Below are 20,988 nucleotides of genomic sequence, written 5' to 3' on the forward strand. Positions count from 1 at the left end.
AGAGCTAACCTTCTTACTGATTCCATCCCTTTCAGTCCCTGCCAAGACCCAAGGCTTGGTTGAGGATGTGGCTCATTTGGTACAGTGCTTACCTAGTGTGCAAGCCTTCCTAGGCTCCCTTCCCAGCCCTGAATAAAGCCAGGCATGATGACACATGCTTGTAATCCTAGCACCCGGAAGGTGGAGGCAGGAGCAACAGAAGTCCATGGCCACCTTATGCTGCATAGTGAGTTCAAGGCCAGCCTGAGCTGCATGCTACTTGTTTCAAAATCAAAAGGCAAAGTTTGCTAGCTCCTGCGGTTAGATATACGTAGGGAGGCTGGGAGTACAGAGGAGAAATCCTGAGCTGAGACCACAAGGAACTAAGTGGCACGAAGGGATCTGGGGTGCACCTCTCTGAGCCTCAATTGCTCATCCGTCCAAAGAGTATGATAATCCCTCCAGCTTTGTAGAGACCTGCGTGCCAACAAGGTCAGTGTGGACCAGATGGCACTTCATGAATGTTGAACATCAGGATCAGGTTGAAGACCCAAGAAGTTAGTGGCTTGACCATGGTCACGGGTCAGAAATGGATAGGAATGGGTCTATACCCACCTAGGCATATGATATGACCTTTGTACCTGCCACCGTATACACACACATAGGCCGTGGGTACCACTCCCTACCTCTCTTCAGGGCCCTCAACCCTCACCCTTGGGGAGATCTCCCAAGGCCCCTTTCTCCGTGAGGCTCTGTGACAGGGGTTCCATGTCATGTCCCACCCCCTGCCAGGTCTTCACGGGCATTTTCACCGCAGAGATGGTGCTGAAGCTGATTGCCATGGACCCCTATGAGTATTTCCAACAGGGCTGGAACATCTTCGACAGCTTCATTGTTACCCTCAGCCTGGTGGAGCTGGGCCTGGCCAACGTGCAGGGGCTGTCGGTGCTGCGTTCCTTCCGTCTGGTACACAAGACCCAGGGGCTGAGGGGGGATGGGAGGAGACCCTAGGAGGGTGCATGCTACCTGGCCCCTCAGAACTAGAAAGAAAGAGTCCTCCCTTCCTATTACACAAGGCTGGGGTGGGGGACCTGACATTGGTGAGCTAACATTAGATGACCTCGGGCAGCAATGGAGCTGACTTCAGGCCCGTGTTGTAGGCCTAACGGAAGACAAAACCACGCTTGGGACTTAAGAATTACTATTTTTTTCTCTACCCCTTGAAGTTCAGTCTTGTTTTGTTTTGTTTAACTTTATCATGAGGGCTTTCAAGCATACAGTAAAACAAAATGACTCTTTAGGTGCCTGTCCCCCACCCCCAACAGCCACTAGTGTAGTATAACTTTATCTTTACAATTTTTCCAAGTTGATATATGTGTGTCCGTATGCCACATGTCTTTTGCCAGACATGAATCACATGGATCTACATGCTATCACATGTAGAGGCCAAAAGAGGACGCAAGGCCCCCTGGAGTTGGTGTTATAGGTGGTTAGGAACTGCCGAATGTGGGCGCTGGGAACTGGACCGGGAGTCTCTGGAAGAGCAATTAAATGTTCCTACCTGCTAAGCCGTCTCCCCCGCCACATGTACTGCAGTTCTGTTTTCATCTGTCCCATCTATTTTTATTGCAGGGGGAGGGGATGTTAAAGCAAATTCTGGTGTCCAATCTCACCTGTAAATACTTTAGTCTGTATCTTTAATGGATAAGGCCTTTTTTTTCCTTTTTAACATGGATGCCAGGAGGCTATAGGACACAAAGACCCCCTCATTAACAGAGGCAGGCAAAAAAGCCTTGCTCATCAGGAGGATGGGGGTTAAGACTGTTGAACACTGAGCTTTCTCCTGAGGCTCCCTGGGGTTGGCTGGTGGTCCCCAAGCCTCATTCATTCTCCTATTTCCCCCTTGCCTGGCAGCTGCGTGTCTTCAAGCTGGCCAAGTCATGGCCAACACTCAACATGCTCATCAAAATCATTGGCAACTCAGTGGGTGCGCTGGGCAACCTGACACTGGTGCTGGCTATCATCGTCTTTATCTTCGCCGTGGTGGGCATGCAGCTGTTTGGCAAGAGCTATAAGGAATGTGTGTGTAAGATAGCCTCAGACTGCACCCTCCCGCGCTGGCACATGAACGACTTCTTCCACTCCTTCCTCATCGTCTTCCGCATCCTCTGCGGGGAGTGGATCGAGACCATGTGGGACTGCATGGAGGTGGCCGGCCAGGCCATGTGCCTCACCGTCTTCCTCATGGTCATGGTCATTGGCAACCTGGTGGTAAGTAAGCTATTTCGAGAGCTTCCTGACTCTTACACGGGAACTACACGAAGCGTGTCCAGTTCCTCTCTTTCTCACTTGAGGGGCTTGTTTATTTTGGGGAGAGCTGTACAAAACTGTTGGCATTTAGATCTCTATAGTCAGGCCTTGCAGTGGTGGACAGCCTATGCCAGCATTCAGGAAGCTGAAACAGAGGATCTCTGCAAGTTCAAAGAGAGCCTGACTTTCTAAATGGGTGCCAGGGCAGGCAGTCTGGGTTCTATAGCAAGACGGTCTCGAAATAAACAGTGGGGGCTGGAGAGATGGCTCGGCAGTTGCGACCAGTTGCTGCCTTTGCAGAGGACCTGGGTTCAATGTCCAGCACTCACATGAGAATTTCTAACCATCTTTAATTCCAGTTTCGGTGGATCAGGGTCCTCTTATGACCTCCTTGGGCACCAGGCACTCATGTGATCCACATATATACTTGCAGGCAAAACATACATAAAATAAAATGGACAAATCTAACTTTAAAAAGTTTTCACCAAGCAGTGGTGGTGCACACCTTTAATCCCAGCACTCAAGAGGCAGAGGCAGGCGGATCTCTGTGGGTTCGAGGCCAGCCTGGTCTACAGCGTGAGTTCCAGGACAGCCAGGGATACACAGAGAAACTCTGTCTCAAACCCTTTCACTGACCAAAAAAAAAAAAAAAAATGTTTCCACCTTCTATGGCCACTGCCTGAAAATGGTGGTTTTGTAAGACCTCCCTCAGTGAGCTTCAGCGTTTTATGCTTAACCATCCGCAGCACTTTCTTAAAATGGGTTCCTGGCCCCAGCCCTAGAGTTCTAGACTCTGCAAAGTCTAGAACATAGCCTGGGAATCTGTTTCAGCTGAGTACCACATGTTGCTGCTGTCTCTGGTTCAGAGACCGTGTTGGTTTGAGACTCATGGTATAACCCAGACTGGCCTAGAACTTTCATCAATCCTCCTGCCTCAGGTACCTGAATGCCGTGATGACAGGTGTGTACTATGCCTGGCTTATAGGCTGTATTTGTGTGTGTGTGTGGGTGCGTGCGCGCGTGTGTATGTATGTGATTGCACGTGTGTGTGTGCACGCATGCATGAGCGCGCTCATGCTCACCTGTTCCCGTGTGTGTAGGTGCACACATGTGCACGCGAGTATGAAAACCAGAGATCAACTTCAGGTGTCATTCCTTGGGAACCTTCCACCTTGTTTATATGTGTCACAGATGTGTGTAGTAGTATGTACATGTGTGTGCAGGTGTCAGAGGTCAGAGGTTGATATGGAGGGGTTTCCTTGATCACGCTCCAACTTATCTTCTTCTTTTTTTAGTAATTTATTTCTACTTTATGTGCATTGGTATTTGGCCCGTATGTATCTCTGTGTGAGGGAGTTAGATTCACTGGGACTTAACTTACAGACAGGTGTGGGCTGCCATGTGGGTGCTGGGAGTTGAACTCTGGTCCTCTGGAAGAGCAGTCAGTGCTCTTAACCACTGAGACATCTCTCTAGCCATCTCCACCTCTCTTCTGAGACAGGGTCCCTGATTGATCGGCAGACTGGCTGGTCAGCGAGCTCCAGAGATCTGCATGTCTCTGCCCATCTGGACCCCCACCCCAGCATAGGGTTTACAGACCTGAGTGGTCACATATCTTTTCTCATGGATTCTGAGGATGCTAACTCAGGCCATCCGACTCCTGTGGTAGACACTCCACTTCCCAGCCTTGCAAGCTGTGTTTTGAGGAAACTAATGCAGGATGGCAGACAGCCCTGCCTTCCTCACTATTGCTGTCTGTATGATATTGAACCGTAGCTGCTCTCCAGTCAGGCTGGGGTCTCTATCAAATAGAAGACAAAGAATTCATAACTCCTGAGGTCACTGGGATGGTTGACCTCACTAGTATGTAGAAAGATGTGTCATAGAACGGGACCAGGACCCCATGAAGGTTTTCTTCCACTTTCTTTGGCTCTATTCCCTGCCTCTGGTCCTGTGGTCTGGAAAAAAAGAATCAATCCAGTGCTGGGCAACCCAGAAATGATGGAACTCCTTCTATTTTGCCCCTTTCTGTAGCCTAGGCCTTGGTGTGTGGGGCCGTGCATGGCAGAGATGCAGGCTGGACAGGCAAAGCTTGTGATCCAGCTGGCCAGCTTTTCTGTGGCTGGGCCTGTCGACTCTTCCCCTTCTTGGGGTAGAGGTCAGGTCACTCCCATCAGGGCTCCTTAGTGCTGCCCCTAGCTGTCCCCTGAGTGGCTGACACTTGCCCTGGGCAACAGGGGGTTGAGGAGGCCGTCATATCCCCACAAAGGCTGGAGGAATCTGAGGGCTGCTGGGTCAGAGCTTCTCAGATATGACTGAGCTCTGGCTGGGGACAGAGGCCGATGGGGGAGGGGGTGTCCCCTCAGCTGGAGGAGACTGTGGGACAGCTACAGTCTGGGAGAACTCAGGACTGCAGGGGGTCTGAGAGAATGGGGAGAAAGAGTTGCTTTCTGGGCCAAACTTAGGGCAGACATGCTTGAAGGAATTCTTTGTGAGCGTAGATTAAAGGCCAGGGTGGCTAAAAGTCTGTAGCAGGGGCCTCTCTCTGCACAAGGGCAGTCAACATTTTGTGTCCCTCTTTTTTTTTCTTTTGAGGTGAGATCTTCTTTTGCAACCATGACTGTTATTGAACTCAGGCTACTCCTGCCTCAGCTACTCAAGTATTGAGATTACAAACATACAAAAAAGAAAAAAAATACTGTTTGTATGTGAAAGAGACAAAAAGAGAGAGAGTGAGAGGGAAAGAAAAGAGAGAACAGGACCGCTTTTGGGAGGTTGATTCTGTTTCCACAATGGAATCTGATAATTTACCTCAGGTCCTTAGGTTTCTGTAGCAAGTTCTCTTACACCCTGAGCTATCTCACTGACACATACCCAGCAATAATTTTTTTTAAAAATATTTATTTATTATGTATACAATATTCTTTCCATGTGTATGCCTGCAGGCCAGAAGAGGGCACTAGACCCCATTACAGACGGCTGTGAGCCACCATGTGGTTGCTGGGAATTGAACTCAGGACCTTTGGAAGAGCAGGCAATGCTCTTAACCTCTGAGCCATCTCTCCAGCATCCCCCCCCCCCCGCAACCAATAATTTTAACCTCTTTCTTCTCGATTTTCCTATCTGGAAAACGAGGACGTGGGTGATGGCCATCATGAGGGTTACCTGGCACAGGCTCACTGCTTAGCCTCTAAGTTCAGAGGTCAGAGGTTACAGGTGGGTCATTTTAGGTTAGCAATTATCATAATAAAATCAGTAACCACCTCCTCTTGGGGAAGGGGAGGCTCCAGTCATTAATGCCTTAAGCTTCTGGTAACCCTCCCCCACAGCCCGGGGGGCCCGGAATACTATCTCCACACTGGAGGATGCCCAGAGATGCCCAGCTCTTGAGATGCTGGGCTGGGACTAGAGCCTGGGTCTGTGACTCTGGTAACCATGACACCAGTTAGGCTGGCAGCCATCACGGTACCCTTGATGCTGGTGGCAGCACTTGCTCAGCATTTGCCCTGAGTCCTGTGCTCACTCAGTCTGTCTGTCCACTCAGTCCGCGTCAGCACCTGAGGAAGGGCAGACTGATGTGTCTGTTTCAGAGAGCAGGAAGCAAGAGCTCAGAGCGAACTAAGCCAAGTTTTCTGGCTCCAGAATCTACAGTCGTGGCACCACGCTGCCTCTGTGTACTGCTACACACACACACACACACACACACACCGACTGACTCATCCAGCCCAGCTCTGTGACTCCCAGTTCACACAGAGGGCTTGCAGCAGCCCAGGGAGATAGTGTGCTCATTTCCTTGGGCACAGTCCTCTCTGACCCCTCTCCCTCTCAGGCTTCAGAGAAGCAGGTGTCTGCCAGTGGGCACCAGGGCACCCTGCCAACGTTCACAACCTCTCATGCCCTCTGCATCCACGGCATCCACGGCACTGGATCACTTCCTCTGGGTTAGGGATGAGGACAAGGGTACCCCACTCCAAAGAGCACCCAGGGAGACTACCCTCCCTCTCCTGCCCCTCCCCCTTTGCCTGAGAAGGGCTATTTCTGTCCCGAGCAGAAGCTGTGCACAAACCCTGCTGACCCAGAGAGCAGCTAATTCCCATCTCAAATGTGTTTCTGGCAACTGGATGTCCCCTCCCCAAAGGGAGAAGAAAGACCAGTAAATGTGGGTAGGGGCAATGGCAGGAAGCTATGGGGTGTGGATAGTGACCCCCAGCACATTCCTCTGAAGGGGATTTTAATATAATTTTTAAAGATACCGTATTAGCCTGGTAGTTAAGGCAAGGATGAAAAGACCTTGGAGGACACTGGTAGCGCCAGGCAGTGCGACACATGAAGAGAGTCAAGGACAGTAGGTTCTCACACGTAAGCACCCTTATTCCCTCATGCCCAGGAGAGTAAGACCTTGGCTATGCCCTTGGCAGGCAGAAGCTATGACCTCCTACCCCAGACAGCTTCACCATCATCTTGCTGCTCAAAGATGAGTGGGCTGGCGGGAGGAAGGACCGCCATATTGCAAGCCTCCAGGGATACCGGCCATCTTGTAGTATGAAGGAATGGTGCCCTCTGAGGTTGTATAATGACACTATAAACCTGAGATCTAGTCCTGGCTATGCTGTCTGTCTTAGGACGAATCATTGCGCCTCTCTGGGACTCAGTTTTCTTATTTACAAAATGCTGACCCAGCCTCGGAGTTGATCATTTAATCCTTATGCCTTGCACAATTATCTATTGCTACAAGTGTGATAGCAGCCAGTTTGGGTACCTATTATATCTTCTATCTGTATTTTTTTTTCTTTTTAGCAATCACAATGTGCTAGAATTACCTTCATTTTACAGATAAGGAAACTGAGGCAGCGGATAGCCTAATATACCGACGTGTAGAGTGGGGTAGCTTGGTGCCAAAACTTATCCCCTAGTTTCTATTGCCACCTATACCCGTGGTATGGGATTTGCTTATACCAGGCTGTGGGCTCCCTGAGGTCACCTGGCAGGTATGTAGTCATTGTCCCCTGGAAAATAAAACGGAGGAAATGGATGGGTTGACCAGCAGCCTTTTAAGACCCAGTCAGCATTAGGATGGTGGTGGCACATGCCTTTAGTCCCAGTGGTCCGAAGGCAAAGACAGGCAGATCTCTGGGTTCAAGGCCAGCCTGGTCTACAGAGTGAGTTCCAGGACATCCAGGGATATACAGAGAAACCCTGTCTGGTAAAGCAAACAAAACAATAACAAAAAAAAGTGATTCCTAGAAGTCTCAGAAGCTTGGACTTGGCCTTTGTTCTTTATTTCCCAACAGTGAAAGCAGTGGACAGTAAGATCCTTGTCACCCAGCGTACCCCCCCTTGTCACCCAGTGTACCTCCCTTGTCACCCAGCGTACCCCCCCTTGTCACCCAGTGTACCCCCCTTGTCACCCAGTGTACCCCCTTGTCACCCAGTGTACCTCCCTTGTCACCCAGTGTACCCCCTTGTCACCCAGTGTACCCCCCTTGTCACCCAGCGTACCCCCCCTTGTCACCCAGTGTACCTCCCTTGTCACCCAGTGTACCTCCCTTGTCACCCAGCGTACCCCCTTGTCACCCAGCATACCCCCCTTGTCACCCAGTGTACCTCCCTTGTCACCCAGTGTACCTCCCTTGTCACCCAGTGTACCTCCCTTGTCACCCAGTGTACCCCCCTTGTCACCCAGTGTACCCCCCTTGTCACCCAGTGTACCCCCCTTGTCACCCAGTGTACCCCCCTTGTCACCCAGCATAGCCCCCCTTGTCACCCAGCATAGCCCCCCTTGTCACCCAGTGTACCCCCCTTGTCACCCAGTGTACCTTCCCAACCCTGTCACTGTAAGAGCCCTGTCACCCTGTGCACCTCCCCAACCCTGTCACTGCTTTGGACAGCAGGGTCTCACGACAGAGGCGAGCCTCAGTTTCCACATCTGTAAGATGGGATTGACATTAGTAGCCCTCCCACTGCCAATCATGAGCACCCCACCTGATAAAATCCTTTATATTTATTTATGTGTTTATTTTTGAGACAATGTCTCTCTACACAGTCCAGGCTGTCCTGGGACACACTATGTAGACCAGGCTGGCCTCAAACTCACAGAGATCTGCTGCCTCTGCCTCCTGAGGGCTGGGATTAAAGGTGTGTACCACCACACCCCAGCTTGACTTCATTTAATATTGTGTGAGCCAGGTGTGGACAAACATGCCCATTGTTGATCTACTCTGGAGACTGAGGGAGGAAGACTACTTGGGTTTAGTACCACCACACCCGGCAGATGGCATCTTTTTAAGGGCCCAACACGAGGCAGTTCTGCTGTACAGTTCTGAGGACCCCATGTGGGATGAAGGTGGTGTCCCCCAGACCCTGGCTGGCCTGAGATCCTCTGCCCCTTGGCTTTCAGGTTCTGAATCTGTTCCTGGCTCTCCTGCTGAGCTCCTTCAGCGCCGACAGCCTGGCAGCTTCCGATGAAGACGGCGAGATGAACAACCTGCAGATTGCCATCGGACGCATTAAGTGGGGCATCGGCTTTGCCAAAGCCTTCCTCCTGGGGCTGCTGCACGGCAAGATCCTGAGCCCCAAGGACATAATGCTCACCCTCGGTGAGCCCGGGGGTGCTGGGGAGACGGGGGAGAGCGCTCCTGAGGATGAGAAGAAGGAACCGCCCCCAGAAGATGAGAACAAGGAACTGAAGGACAATCATATCCTGAACCACGTGGGCCTGAGCGATGGCCCCCGCTCCAGCATCGAGCTGGACCACCTCAACTTTATCAACAACCCCTACCTCACCATCCAGGTGCCCATTGCCTCCGAGGAGTCCGACCTGGAGATGCCCACCGAGGAGGAGACTGACACATTCTCGGAGCCTGAAGACATTAAGGTGAGGCCATCGAGGGTCTGGCTGTGGGGGTCGGCAGCCAATAAGACCCAGCTTAAAATTTTTACTTAACTTTAAACAAGTCATAAAACCTTTCTGACCCTTAGTTTCTCCGTCGGTGAAAGGTTCTTGGCTCACACCTAGTGAGCAATCTGTGACTCTTAGTTTAGACATCAGGATTGCAACAATGGGCCAAGCCAAAGCTCCTCCTGGGCCCTTCCTGCCACCGGGTGGCATTCTTGGACAGATGCTATCTGTGGCACTTCAACTCCACCACTGGGGACCCAAGAGCGCTTTCTCTCTCTCTCTCTCTCTCTCTCTCTCTCTCTCTCTCTCTCTCTCTCTCTCTCTGTTTTTACCCTGTAACTTATTCTGTGGACCAGGCTGGCCTCAGACTCACAGAGATCCACCCGTGTCTCCCGAGTGATGGAATTAAAGGCATGCACCACCATGCCTGGCTCCAGCAGGTCTCTCTTAAACAGGCCCCCTGGGCTTGAAGGCCCTGCCAAGTCTCTGCCCCAAGTAGGTTCAGATCTGATCTATAGCCCCAAGGACCCCTGCTGGCTGAAACTCGCACAGTCCCTTATGTTTACATAGAATTCCTCTGGGACTGTTCCAGACTTCCTAGTGTAGGGCAGGGTACCAGGTCCAGGGATCTAAGGACTGGAGCAAGAGATCCCAGTGGGAGTCTGGAGACAAGAACAAGGCAGAGCCCTGATCCACTCAGCCCTGTTGGCCTAAGATAGCTCGCTCCTCCTGGCTCTCTCTTTGGGGGCTTAGGGGGTTACTGAGACACAGGTGGGGGTCTCCCTCAGAGTCTGGGGTACCCTGTCAGAGCCTATTACCCTTCCTGCAGTCCTAGTAGGAAAAGGATGAACACGTGATGGAAGGGACACTACCCACCCCACCCTTCAACCCTGAGCCTGGCAGGGGCATCTATAATGAACTTTACTCTAAAACCTCTTGACTCCTTATCCCAACCCCCCCACGCCAGTATGTGGCATGTTGACTTACTGGGGGCTTGAATGCCTGCTGTGCTATAAATACCCCAGGAAACATGGCACCAACCTCGACCTCGGTATGAGGAACTCGGTGGGGGAAGGGCAGGCTAGAGAGGGGCACCTCTGTGACTCTGGAAGGCAAGAGGTCTGAGGAGCGAGCAGAGCTTCAAGGGTCATAATGGAAGCTGACATGCAAGGATGAGGCCAGCAGTTCCGTGAATGCCCTGATTGGCCAAATGCTCCAAGCCTCAGTTTTCCTTTCTGTCAACTGGCAACAAGACCTGCCCACCCTTGGTTTTCTGACTAGTGCACTGGATACGGAGCTACAACACGCACACGCACACGCACACGCACACACACACACACACACACACACACACACACACACGGAAGGGGCTGCCCAATTCATCTTTCTCTTTAGAGATTTCACCATAAAGAGTCTCCATGAAGCATGGAGCCAGCCGAGAATCTGGCCTGGCCGCACCAGGAGGCTGAAGGAGGCCTAGCGAGGCCAGAGAGAGCTCCAACCCCCACCCCCTGCCCCCACGGTGATCAGATTCCCCTGGCGCCACACTGGAGTCTTGGCAGGGGAGAATTTTCCATCCCTTCTGGATCTCTCAGCCAAATAGACCCTGGGGGTGGAAAGGCTTGGACTCCGGGGGCGCTGTGTGCCTGCGCTCGGCAGCTGTGGCAGCCCAGATCTATCTTGGCTCTAGTTCTTACCCTTGGCTCTTTAAAAGCACCTCCAGGCCTCTCTTCTGCTGACCCCCTTCATATATCCACATACCTCCTAGGACCTCACTGGGCTGGGCCCGCATCTAGCAACCTTAGCCTATCCCCTGTCCTCATGAAGGGGCCATGAGGACAGAACTGAGGACATCCTTGTCACTAGGGTGCTTTTGCAGTGCTAGATTCGCAAGGGCTGAGTGAAGGATGGATGGATGGATGGATGGATGGATGGATGGAACCTGCTCCACTCTCCTCTCCTTTCCCTCTGGTCTCCCATACTACCCCACCTATTGGGAGAATAAGGGGATCTCTTGGGACCCAGGAATCACGTGCCCTGTGGTCCCACAGAAGCCACCACAGCCCCTCTACGATGGAAACTCCTCCGTCTGCAGCACGGCTGACTACAAGCCCCCTGAAGAGGACCGTGAGGAGCAGGCTGAGGAGAACCCTGAGGGGGAGCTGCCTGAGGAATGCTTCACCGAAGGTGAGGGCCATCGACAGACCCACCCCACACCCAGGCCAGAGGAGGGCAACAGTCCTGTTCAGCTTGCCTCACCTGGGAGCCAACACCCGAGCCCGAGCAGCGTTTCTACCCGGGCACCTAGGCTGGGTGACATGGGGGAAGGGCAGGGCAGCTGGCACCCTGAGCTTGCTTGTGAAGCATCTTCCCTCCCTGTGTCCATCTTAGCAACAGTGGACACACGGATGGCATGGGCTGCAGAAAGAGTACCTGAGCCCCCAGTGTGAGCCAGGTGGGGCCAGTTGTGGGGAGGGGTGGGGCCCTGGTCTGGGGCAGCATGACAGAGGATGGGAAGGTGCCTTCTAAAACACCCCATGGCCCGTGACATGTACCACTCTGCTTCCCAGCCTGCGTGCAACGCTGCCCCTGCCTCTATGTGGACATCTCCCAGGGCCGTGGGAAAATGTGGTGGACGCTGCGCCGGGCCTGCTTCAAGATTGTCGAGCACAACTGGTTTGAGACCTTCATTGTCTTCATGATCTTGCTCAGCAGTGGAGCCCTGGTAGGTACCCTCCCCTGGGGGACAGTGTGGGAGCAGAAGCAGGTGTCTTGCTCCCCGAGGATGGATGCATGCAAACAGGACATTTCCAAACCTGGGGACTCTAAAGGGGGACTTACCTATATTTCTGGGAGATGTTCTAGAAGGCATTCTCTCTCTCTCTCTCTCTCTCTCTCTCTCTCTCTCTCTCTTTCTCTCTCTGGTGTGTATGTATGCATGTTTGTATGTGTGTTTGTGTGCATGCATGTCGAGGCGGGAGGTAGATGCTAGGTGTCTTTCTCAGCTTTTTCCATTGTTTGCATTGCGGCAGGGTCTCCTACTGAACTCAGACCTCACTGTTTGGGCTAGGGTAGCTAGGCATCTTGCTGAGGGATCTCCTGTCTCCGTCTCCTGAGAACTGGGATTACAAGCAGGCTGCCACTTCCATCTAGCTTTGATTCAGGTTCTGGGAATCTGAACTCCAGCCCTCATGCCTACAGGACAACAGAGGCATCTCCCCAGCCCAGCATTAGTTTCTAAAGTAGAAGATAGGGTCCTTTGTTTTGTAGACTATCCTCGCAGCAATTAGGGAGGTAGGTGGGCCCTGGGAATTTGGAGTTAAAGGTATACAGAGCTGATTTATCACTGTGGACCCCCTAACAGATGGCTGAGAAATAAAACTCCTTCCCTACTGGGAAGCTTGCCCCTCCCCGTGACAAGCTATGGGCTAGAAGATTCCCAGGGGTATCCCAATCTTCCTCCCAATCTACCTACCCCTGGGAGCCAGTAGCAGCAGGCAGGATGTGAGATTAGAGCTTGCTGCCCCCAGCTTCTGAGCCCTGGTCATTGTGGGTTACGCTGGTGTCCCCAGGCCTTCGAAGACATATACATTGAGCAGCGAAGAGTGATCCGGACTATCCTGGAATATGCTGACAAGGTCTTCACCTACATCTTCATCGTGGAGATGCTGCTCAAGTGGGTGGCCTACGGCTTCAAGGTGTATTTCACCAATGCCTGGTGTTGGCTCGATTTCCTCATCGTGGATGTGAGTTGCCTGCGTCTGGTCATAGTGCCAGATACGAAGGCCTTTAGGGAGCCCAGGCTCTGGGAGGTAGGACCTCTCCAAATTCACAGAGAGTCAGGCCCCCAGGTCAGCACCGCTTCCTATAGACTGGATTCTTGCTTCTACAACCCAGGTGTGGGGCCTATGGTCTCTGCCAGTGTAGAGGCAGGATGTTCATATGTTCTTTGATAGGCACACCGGACCGTAGGAAATGGGTACTATCTTTCCCATTTCCTGTCATAGGTGGCATCATTAAGGGGGGCCCAGGCTCTAGGGGTGCAAGAGGCCACAAGGCTACCCTTTCCGTGAGGCAGGATTATCTACCAGGGAGATGATCTAAAACAGACAAACAGAAATTGGGGTTCCCCTCTCCCAGGGTGGAGGAAAGCCAGGGCCCCTGCACCTTCTGAACACACACTTTCTACAGGTCTCCATCATCAGCCTGGTGGCCAACTGGCTGGGCTACTCTGAGCTGGGGCCCATCAAATCCCTGCGCACACTGCGGGCCCTGCGTCCCCTGAGGGCGCTCTCTCGATTTGAGGGCATGAGGGTGAGTATTGGGGAAAGCTGAGGAGGGCTCAGGGCGAAGCCACCCATGGGGCAAGGTACATGGTAATACGTCAGTCACCCAGGGTCAGGCAAAAGGCTCAAATGTTGATGGCTGGAGTGTAGGGCTGTCACCCATCTCCAAGGAAACCCCATTCTCACCCCCAAGCGCTAGAAGACAGTTAACTTATCCCTGCCACCACTAGAGGGCAGCAGAGACTGCCGCCGTGGCCTGGAAGGCGTGAGGCAAGAGGAAGGAAGGTAGGCCTGTGGGTTTATGGGTCTTTCCACCTCAGACTGGGGGGGCCCCAGGGTCCTGTAACAGGAACACGTGAGCGAGTCCTTTGGCTTCAGCCCTGAGCCTGTCCCCTCCTGAGCGTGGAGCCATGCCTTTGGCTTCAGAGACGATCCCCAAAGGCCTGTGAGAGCAGAAGTGACAGGTGAACAGAGTCTGGGCAAGATCAGCTGGACTTGCGTCAGAGACGAGAGATCTGCTGGGAATATGACTCATGCCAGAGAAGCAGCAAGCTTAGCCTAAGCGCTCTGACCTCAGATGCTGGCCCAAGGCTGCGCCCCCCAATCGTGGTGCTGGGGACCTCTGTCCACTGAAGAAATAACTCGCCCATGGCCGACTGAGTGGTTGAAGAAACAGAGCATCCCCAACTCCTGCCACCAGCTCTGTCTAGAGACCATGAGATAACTCGTATTAAAGGGGAACTGATCCGGCTAGGGTGTGGCTGGTTGGCAGAATGGTCACCCAGCATGCACACAGCCCTGGGGACAATCCCCCGAATCTCATACATTAGGTGTGGTAGCACACACTCCTAATCCCAGCACTCAGGAGGTGGCAGTAGGAACAGCAGCTCAAGGGCCTCCTCGGCTGCACAGCAAGTTCAAGTCCAGCCTAGGGTACAGGAGACCCTATCTCAAGAACAATTAAAAAGGGGTGGGGGGTGGCAACAAGAGGAACAGTTCTCAGATTCAGCCAAGACTGAAACAGTTTGATAAGCCTGTATGGCCAAGGCTGGTAAGGGACAGGGAGCTGACCCCGATTCCATTGCTCTGAAGGCCTTGGTGGCTTCTTTTTTTATGCCCTTTCTGTGTCTTTCACTGATGCAGTGAGCCAAGCCAGGTCATGTGGGCTGAATTTCCTATGGGGGCTAAGAAGGCAGTGTTTGTCTCCTGCCTTGTGACCCGTGACCTGGCAGCTTCCAGAGAAGCCTGGCACCCTCACTCTGCCTTGATGGCTTCTGCCAAGCAGAGAGTCCCTCTAGAGGAGCAGGTCTCTAACTCCTCCCCCAACCCTTTACCCCTATACCCCAAACCCCCAGCAGACTCCTCTCCCACTAGGACTGGCTAAGATGCTCTGCCTGGTCTCCTGACTGGGAGGGGCTCTAGCAATGACCCCCACCACCACCCTGGTCCCTAGGTGGTGGTGAACGCCCTCCTGGGAGCCATCCCCTCCATCATGAACGTCCTCCTCGTCTGCCTCATCTTCTGGCTTATCTTCAGCATCATGGGGGTCAACTTGTTCGCTGGCAAGTTCTACTACTGTGTCAACACCACCACCTCTGAGAGGTTCGATATCTCTGTGGTCAACAATAAGTCTGAGTGTGAGAGCCTCATGCACACGGGCCAGGTCCGATGGATGAACGTTAAGGTCAACTATGACAACGTGGGCCTGGGCTATCTGTCCCTCCTTCAGGTGGTGAGTGGCACCTATGGAGCCTTCTCAGAACTGGGTAGATGGGCTTAGCTGTCCCTCATCATATCAGAACCCACTACTGTCCCTAGTTAGAGGCGGCCAGCCCCTTTAGCAATGCCTTGGGACCCGGAGGTCGTGTTTATCCCTCTCTAGTCTGTTTGCCCACTGGGGTCAGAGAGGGCTTGGTTAGGGAAGGGAGGGAGGTGTGAATGGTGGTGTTTAGGAGAGCCCCTCCCCCACGACCTGTCATGATCTCTCAGGCCACTTTCAAGGGTTGGATGGATATCATGTATGCGGCTGTGGACTCCCGGGAGGTGAGTTGGGTCCCTGGGTTGATGAAGAGTGCTGACAATGGTCCATTCTGCCATCCCCGCTCTCACCCCACCACCTCCACTGACCACGCTAGCTCGTTGGTAGCCCAGGAGCCTGGGGAGGAGGGGAGTCCTGCTGACTACTTTGGGGGACAAAGAGAAACTGCACGCGTGTCCCTCGCCCTGCAGAAGGAGGAGCAGCCAGACTATGAGGTGAATATCTACATGTACCTTTACTTCGTCATCTTCATCATCTTTGGCTCCTTCTTCACACTCAACCTCTTCATCGGGGTCATCATTGACAACTTCAACCAACAGAAGAAGAAGATGAGTATCTGGCCCTCTCCAGAGGGACCCCGCCCCACCCCGTCCTCTTATTCTTTCCTGAGCAGCCCTGAGCAGTCACCAACCTGAATGCCCAGGGCAGCAAGCATGGATCTAAATCCCACTAGGGGACTGAGCCATGGCTTGGCCCCTTGAGCTTCGTTTTCCTAATATATAAAATGGGGTGGATGTAGAACCAGACATGGTGATGCACACCTGGAATGTCAGTACTAAGTGATCTGAGGCAGTAAGTTCGCGAGTTGTAGGCTAGCCTGGGCTACGTAGTGTATTTGAGGCGATCCTGTGCTATAGAGACCCTGTCTCAACAACAATAAATAAGATTAAGTAGATGCAAGCTAAGGGCTCTTTGCTGAGGCATTGGTGGAACTTAGCTTGAAGCTGGGAAACTGGCCTGAAACCCTCCCGCTTCCTCCGTCTTTTGCTCATCCACCCTTCTCTAGATCCAGTTTCCCCCTTCCCCACCCCTCCACCTCTGCCACCCCCAGAGCTTCTGCCTTCTCACCAGACACCTCTTAAGGGGTAAAGTCCACCTTCAAGGTAGTGGCTGAGGTAAGGGGTCCTGGGAGCAGGGAAAGGGACCCTCCCAGGCTTACTGTCTCTGTCCTACTATACTTTGGAGGGAAAGACATCTTCATGACGGAGGAGCAGAAGAAGTACTACAACGCCATGAAGAAACTGGGCTCCAAGAAGCCCCAGAAGCCCATCCCCCGCCCTCAGGTACCAGGCTCTGGGCCCCTCCTCACAACGCCACAAAGGCTCTGCTCACCAACGCAGCAGCGGATGTCTCTAGGCTCCTGTTATAGGTTACCCTTCATCTAGCACCCCACAGCTTCCCAGTGTCCATCCACTTTCTCAAGTGAGGCCTCTGGCCTGGGAGACAGGGGCCCCAGGAAGGAGCAGGAGGTGGATGTCCACAGCCCAGCACGCAATGACTGGAGAAGAGGAGTAGAGATGACTGAGGAACTTTAGGGAGGAAGGGACCTAAGGTGGGGGCTGATGAGCACAGATACCCCCCCCCCACAGAGAATGATGTGTCCCCAGGCCCTTCCCTCCTGCGGCACACATCACTACTACACTCTACACCTGCTCCCTGCCCCTCCTGCTCCCTGCCCCTCCTGCTCCCTGCCCCTCCTGCTCCCTGCCCCTCCTGCTCCCTGCCCCTCCTGCTCCCTGCCCCTCCTGCTCCCTGCCCCTCCTGCTCCCTGCCCCTCCTGCTCCCTGCCCCTCCTGCTCCCTGCCCCTCCTGCTCCCTGCCCCTCCTGCTCCCTGCCCCTCCTCCTCCCTGCCCCTCCTCCTCCCGGGCTACTGCTGTGTCACCCTGTGACACCCTACACCTCCCACTCATTCCCACCCTGCCTGGGTCTTGACCGCATCCCCCAGCCCCACATCACCTGTGCCCATGCTGTCCCACTGCAGAACAAGATCCAGGGCATGGTGTATGACTTCGTGACAAAGCAGGTGTTTGACATCTCCATCATGATCCTCATCTGCCTTAACATGGTTACCATGATGGTGGAGACAGACGACCAGAGCCAGCTCAAGGTGGACATCCTGTACAACATCAACATGGTCTTCATCATCATCTTCACAGGGGAGTGTGTACTCAAGATGTTCGCCCTGCGCCACTACTACTTCACCATTGGCTGGAACATCTTCGACTTCGTGGTTGTCATCTTGTCCATCGTGGGTGAGCTGGCAGGACCACACCTCACGCACACAGACCTCCTAGGGCCCTGGAATACGCATACATCTGTACAAGCACACACGTGTGTCTGTTATTCTTTCACCTTTAGTGCACACAGGAGTCCATTGCTCAGAGATCACCCATCATCTGCCCACACATGAGATCACCTGAGGAACATGGGTCTGTCTGCAGATGTGTACTTGGATGGTCACGCACTGAATGAAAAGCACAAGAGAGGGCTGACGTGGTAACTCGCCCGTCAGGCGCTTGCTGCAAAGGCACCAGGATCTGGGTTCGATCCCCAGAATCTATGTAAAGAAGCCAGACGTGGTGGCACATGTGTGTTGATCTTAGCCCTGAGGTAGTGGAGACAGTTGGTGACCCTGTTGGTCACTGGACAGCCAGCCTAGCCTAATCACTGGGCCTCAGGTAGATGGCATCTGAGGAGAAATGAGGCAGGCAGTTTGCCTCTGGCCTTGTGTGCATGCACACGTGCGCACACACACATTCACACACATGCATATGTACAAATAAGTATGTATGTGCATGTAAAGACACACACAAGTAAGAAAAGGGCTCCAGGATCTTTATACACTGAGGGGAGAGCAGGGATGTCTACAACCATGAGAGTGAGGAGCTACTGTTTATGGAGTGTTTGCTGTGTGCTAGGCATTGGCTATGACTTAACGGGCATGGCCTCACTCTTCCACGGCAGTACCATCTCACTCCTTCCTAACAGACGAGGACAAGCCACACAGCTCTTCTCTTCTCCCTACTCTCTCTCACCTGCCATATCGGCGAGCAGATTTAAGGACGGCCCCCCATCAATTTTAATATACCCCACCTGCAACTGTCAGGACAAAGTAATCCCCTGGGCCCCAAGAGCTCTAGGAGAGGCCCTACTCAGAGGGTTTCACATACTAGGCCAGGCCCCCCAGCCCTCCAGGCCCCCAGTGCCCTGACCCAGCCTCTGTTTCTCTCTGTAGGCCTCGCGCTTTCTGACTTGATACAGAAATATTTCGTGTCGCCCACGTTGTTCCGTGTGATCCGCTTGGCACGGATCGGGCGTGTCTTGCGTCTGATCCGTGGGGCCAAGGGCATCCGGACGCTGTTGTTTGCCCTCATGATGTCACTGCCTGCCCTCTTCAACATCGGCCTCCTTCTCTTTCTGGTTATGTTCATCTACTCCATCTTCGGCATGTCCAACTTCGCCTATGTCAAGAAAGAATCGGGCATCGACGACATGTTTAACTTCGAGACCTTCGGCAACAGTATCATTTGTCTCTTCGAGATCACCACGTCAGCTGGCTGGGATGGGCTACTGAACCCCATCCTCAACAGTGGGCCCCCAGATTGTGATCCGACGCTGGAGAACCCAGGCACCAACATCAAGGGTGACTGCGGCAACCCATCCATCGGCATCTGCTTCTTCTGCAGCTACATCATCATTTCCTTCCTCATCGTGGTCAACATGTACATTGCCATCATCCTAGAGAATTTCAACGTGGCCACTGAGGAGAGCAGCGAGCCCCTCAGTGAGGATGACTTTGAGATGTTCTATGAGACCTGGGAAAAGTTCGACCCTGATGCCACTCAGTTCATCGACTACAACCGCCTCTCCGACTTTGTGGACACCCTGCAGGAGCCGCTGAGAATCGCCAAGCCCAACAAGATCAAGCTGATCACGTTAGACCTGCCCATGGTGCCGGGGGACAAGATCCACTGCCTGGACATCCTCTTTGCCCTGACCAAAGAGGTACTGGGTGACTCTGGGGAGATGGATGCCCTCAAACAGACCATGGAGGAGAAGTTCATGGCAGCCAACCCCTCCAAGGTCTCCTACGAGCCCATTACTACCACCCTCAAGAGGAAGCAGGAGGAGGTGTGTGCCATCAAAATCCAGAGGGCCTACCGCCGCCACTTGCTGCAGCGCTCTGTGAAGCAGGCCTCCTACATGTACCGCCACAGCCAGGATGGCAATGGAGTCGGGGCCCCCGAGAAGGAGGGATTGCTTGCCAACACCATGAACAAGATATACGGCCCTGAGAGTGAGAACAGTGGTGTGCAGGGTCAGGGAGAGGAGGAGAAGGGTTCTACAGGGGATGCTGGACCCACCGTGGAGCTCACACCCACCAGCTCCTTGGACACCACTCAGACTCCTCCTCCTTCAGCACCACCACCATCGGCACCACCACCGCAATCAGCACCACAGGGGCAGACTGTGCGGCCAGGGGTCAAAGAGTCTCTCGTCTAGAGAGCAGCATCGAGGTGGCTGAGCACTGGCACAGACCTGAAGCTCCCACGAGATAGCTTCGTGCAGAGCTGGGAATGGGGCTTTAGGCGGGGGCTGTTCAGGGCTTGCTGCCTGGGCTGAGGGAAATGGGAACTGTGCTCAGGGTGCAGGTGGGGCTGAAGCCCCTGCCTCCTGATTTCATCTTTGCATTGCCCTGACAGACATTCTCTTGGTCAGAACACCAGAACACTGTTTCCTACTTGGGAAAAAGCCAGCATATCATGGAGGGGTTGGCTGCCTTGCTGGCACTACTCTTAAGGGCCCAAGTGCCCCAGTTCTAGCCAGGACAAAGACAAGTCTTAACCTCAAAAACCTATAGCTGACCCCAGGGCTTAGCCAGCGCTCCCATCCCATGACTCAGACACAACTTTCCCCGGCCATCTCAGGAATGCCCTGTAAAAGGGAAGTAGCCCGGGGAACACATTGCTGCACAGAACCAATTGGCCGCTGGATCCGGATGTATCAGGCTGGAAACTTGACTTCTGAAACCTCTCACCCAGCCATATCCAGGCCGGTGGATAGCTCCCCTGGCTGGCCCCTGGGGGAAGAACCAAGGAAGGATTCCCCTCGGGAATTCCCTTTCTCTAGGATGCCTGGATAGGTCGTACAGGCTGGGTCCTGCCAGCTGCGTTCGTGCACTTGGGCCTGAGCTCCCAGGTCTGGCTGTGATCAGGTTTGGTACTCTCTAAGACAAACCTGCCCCTTCCCTCTTTTTCTTTCTTTGTGCCTTCCTTTGACCCCCAGGGCTCCTTGGTGCCCTGTCATGCCTGAGAGAGCTCCTTCTTCTTGTCTCATCTCTGTCCATCTCCTCCCTGCTTCTTGTCCTTCCCTGCTTCCTCAAAGTGACCCTGAGAATGTTAGGACTGAGCTCACAGGAGAGGTGCTGATGTTGGGGCTAGGGCAGGCAGTCAAGAAGGCTCACCAGGTTGGGCTTCAGTCTCCCTGCTGCCTGGAATGGAAAGCTATTTTCTCTCTCTCTCTCTCTCTCTCTCTCTCTCTCTCTCTCTCTCTCCCTTCCTTCCTTCCTTCCTTCCTTCCTTTCTTCCTTTCCTCCTCCCTTTTCTTCTTTCTTTCTTTTTTTCTTCTTATGACAGGGTTTGTCCTGCCCGTCCTGGAACTCATTCTATAGACCAGACTGACCTCAAACTCACTG

At 53.4% G+C, this 20,988-nt stretch overlaps 1 protein-coding gene across 1 annotated transcript in view; it reads left to right on the plus strand.

Annotated features, from left to right (window-relative positions):
- The window catches only part of Scn4a (sodium voltage-gated channel alpha subunit 4), a 30,432-nt gene extending 10,636 nt beyond the window's left edge, over positions 1 to 19,796 (plus strand). Inside the window, exons 12-24 of the mRNA XM_041635754.1 lie at positions 772 to 945; positions 1,894 to 2,250; positions 8,687 to 9,163; positions 11,239 to 11,374; positions 11,758 to 11,912; positions 12,760 to 12,933; positions 13,379 to 13,501; positions 14,927 to 15,205; positions 15,463 to 15,516; positions 15,703 to 15,840; positions 16,471 to 16,575; positions 17,275 to 17,545; positions 18,529 to 19,796. Of these exons, the coding sequence (XP_041491688.1) occupies positions 772 to 945; positions 1,894 to 2,250; positions 8,687 to 9,163; positions 11,239 to 11,374; positions 11,758 to 11,912; positions 12,760 to 12,933; positions 13,379 to 13,501; positions 14,927 to 15,205; positions 15,463 to 15,516; positions 15,703 to 15,840; positions 16,471 to 16,575; positions 17,275 to 17,545; positions 18,529 to 19,796 (3,711 nt within the window). The remainder of the gene's footprint in view (positions 1 to 771; positions 946 to 1,893; positions 2,251 to 8,686; positions 9,164 to 11,238; positions 11,375 to 11,757; positions 11,913 to 12,759; positions 12,934 to 13,378; positions 13,502 to 14,926; positions 15,206 to 15,462; positions 15,517 to 15,702; positions 15,841 to 16,470; positions 16,576 to 17,274; positions 17,546 to 18,528) is intronic.
- Positions 19,797 to 20,988: the final 1,192 nt, after the last annotated feature.

Source organism: Microtus oregoni, unplaced genomic scaffold (genome assembly GCF_018167655.1).
Source record: "Microtus oregoni isolate MIOR12 unplaced genomic scaffold, Mior012 000048F_ref0000485, whole genome shotgun sequence".
NCBI classification, from domain to species: domain Eukaryota; kingdom Metazoa; phylum Chordata; class Mammalia; order Rodentia; family Cricetidae; genus Microtus; species Microtus oregoni.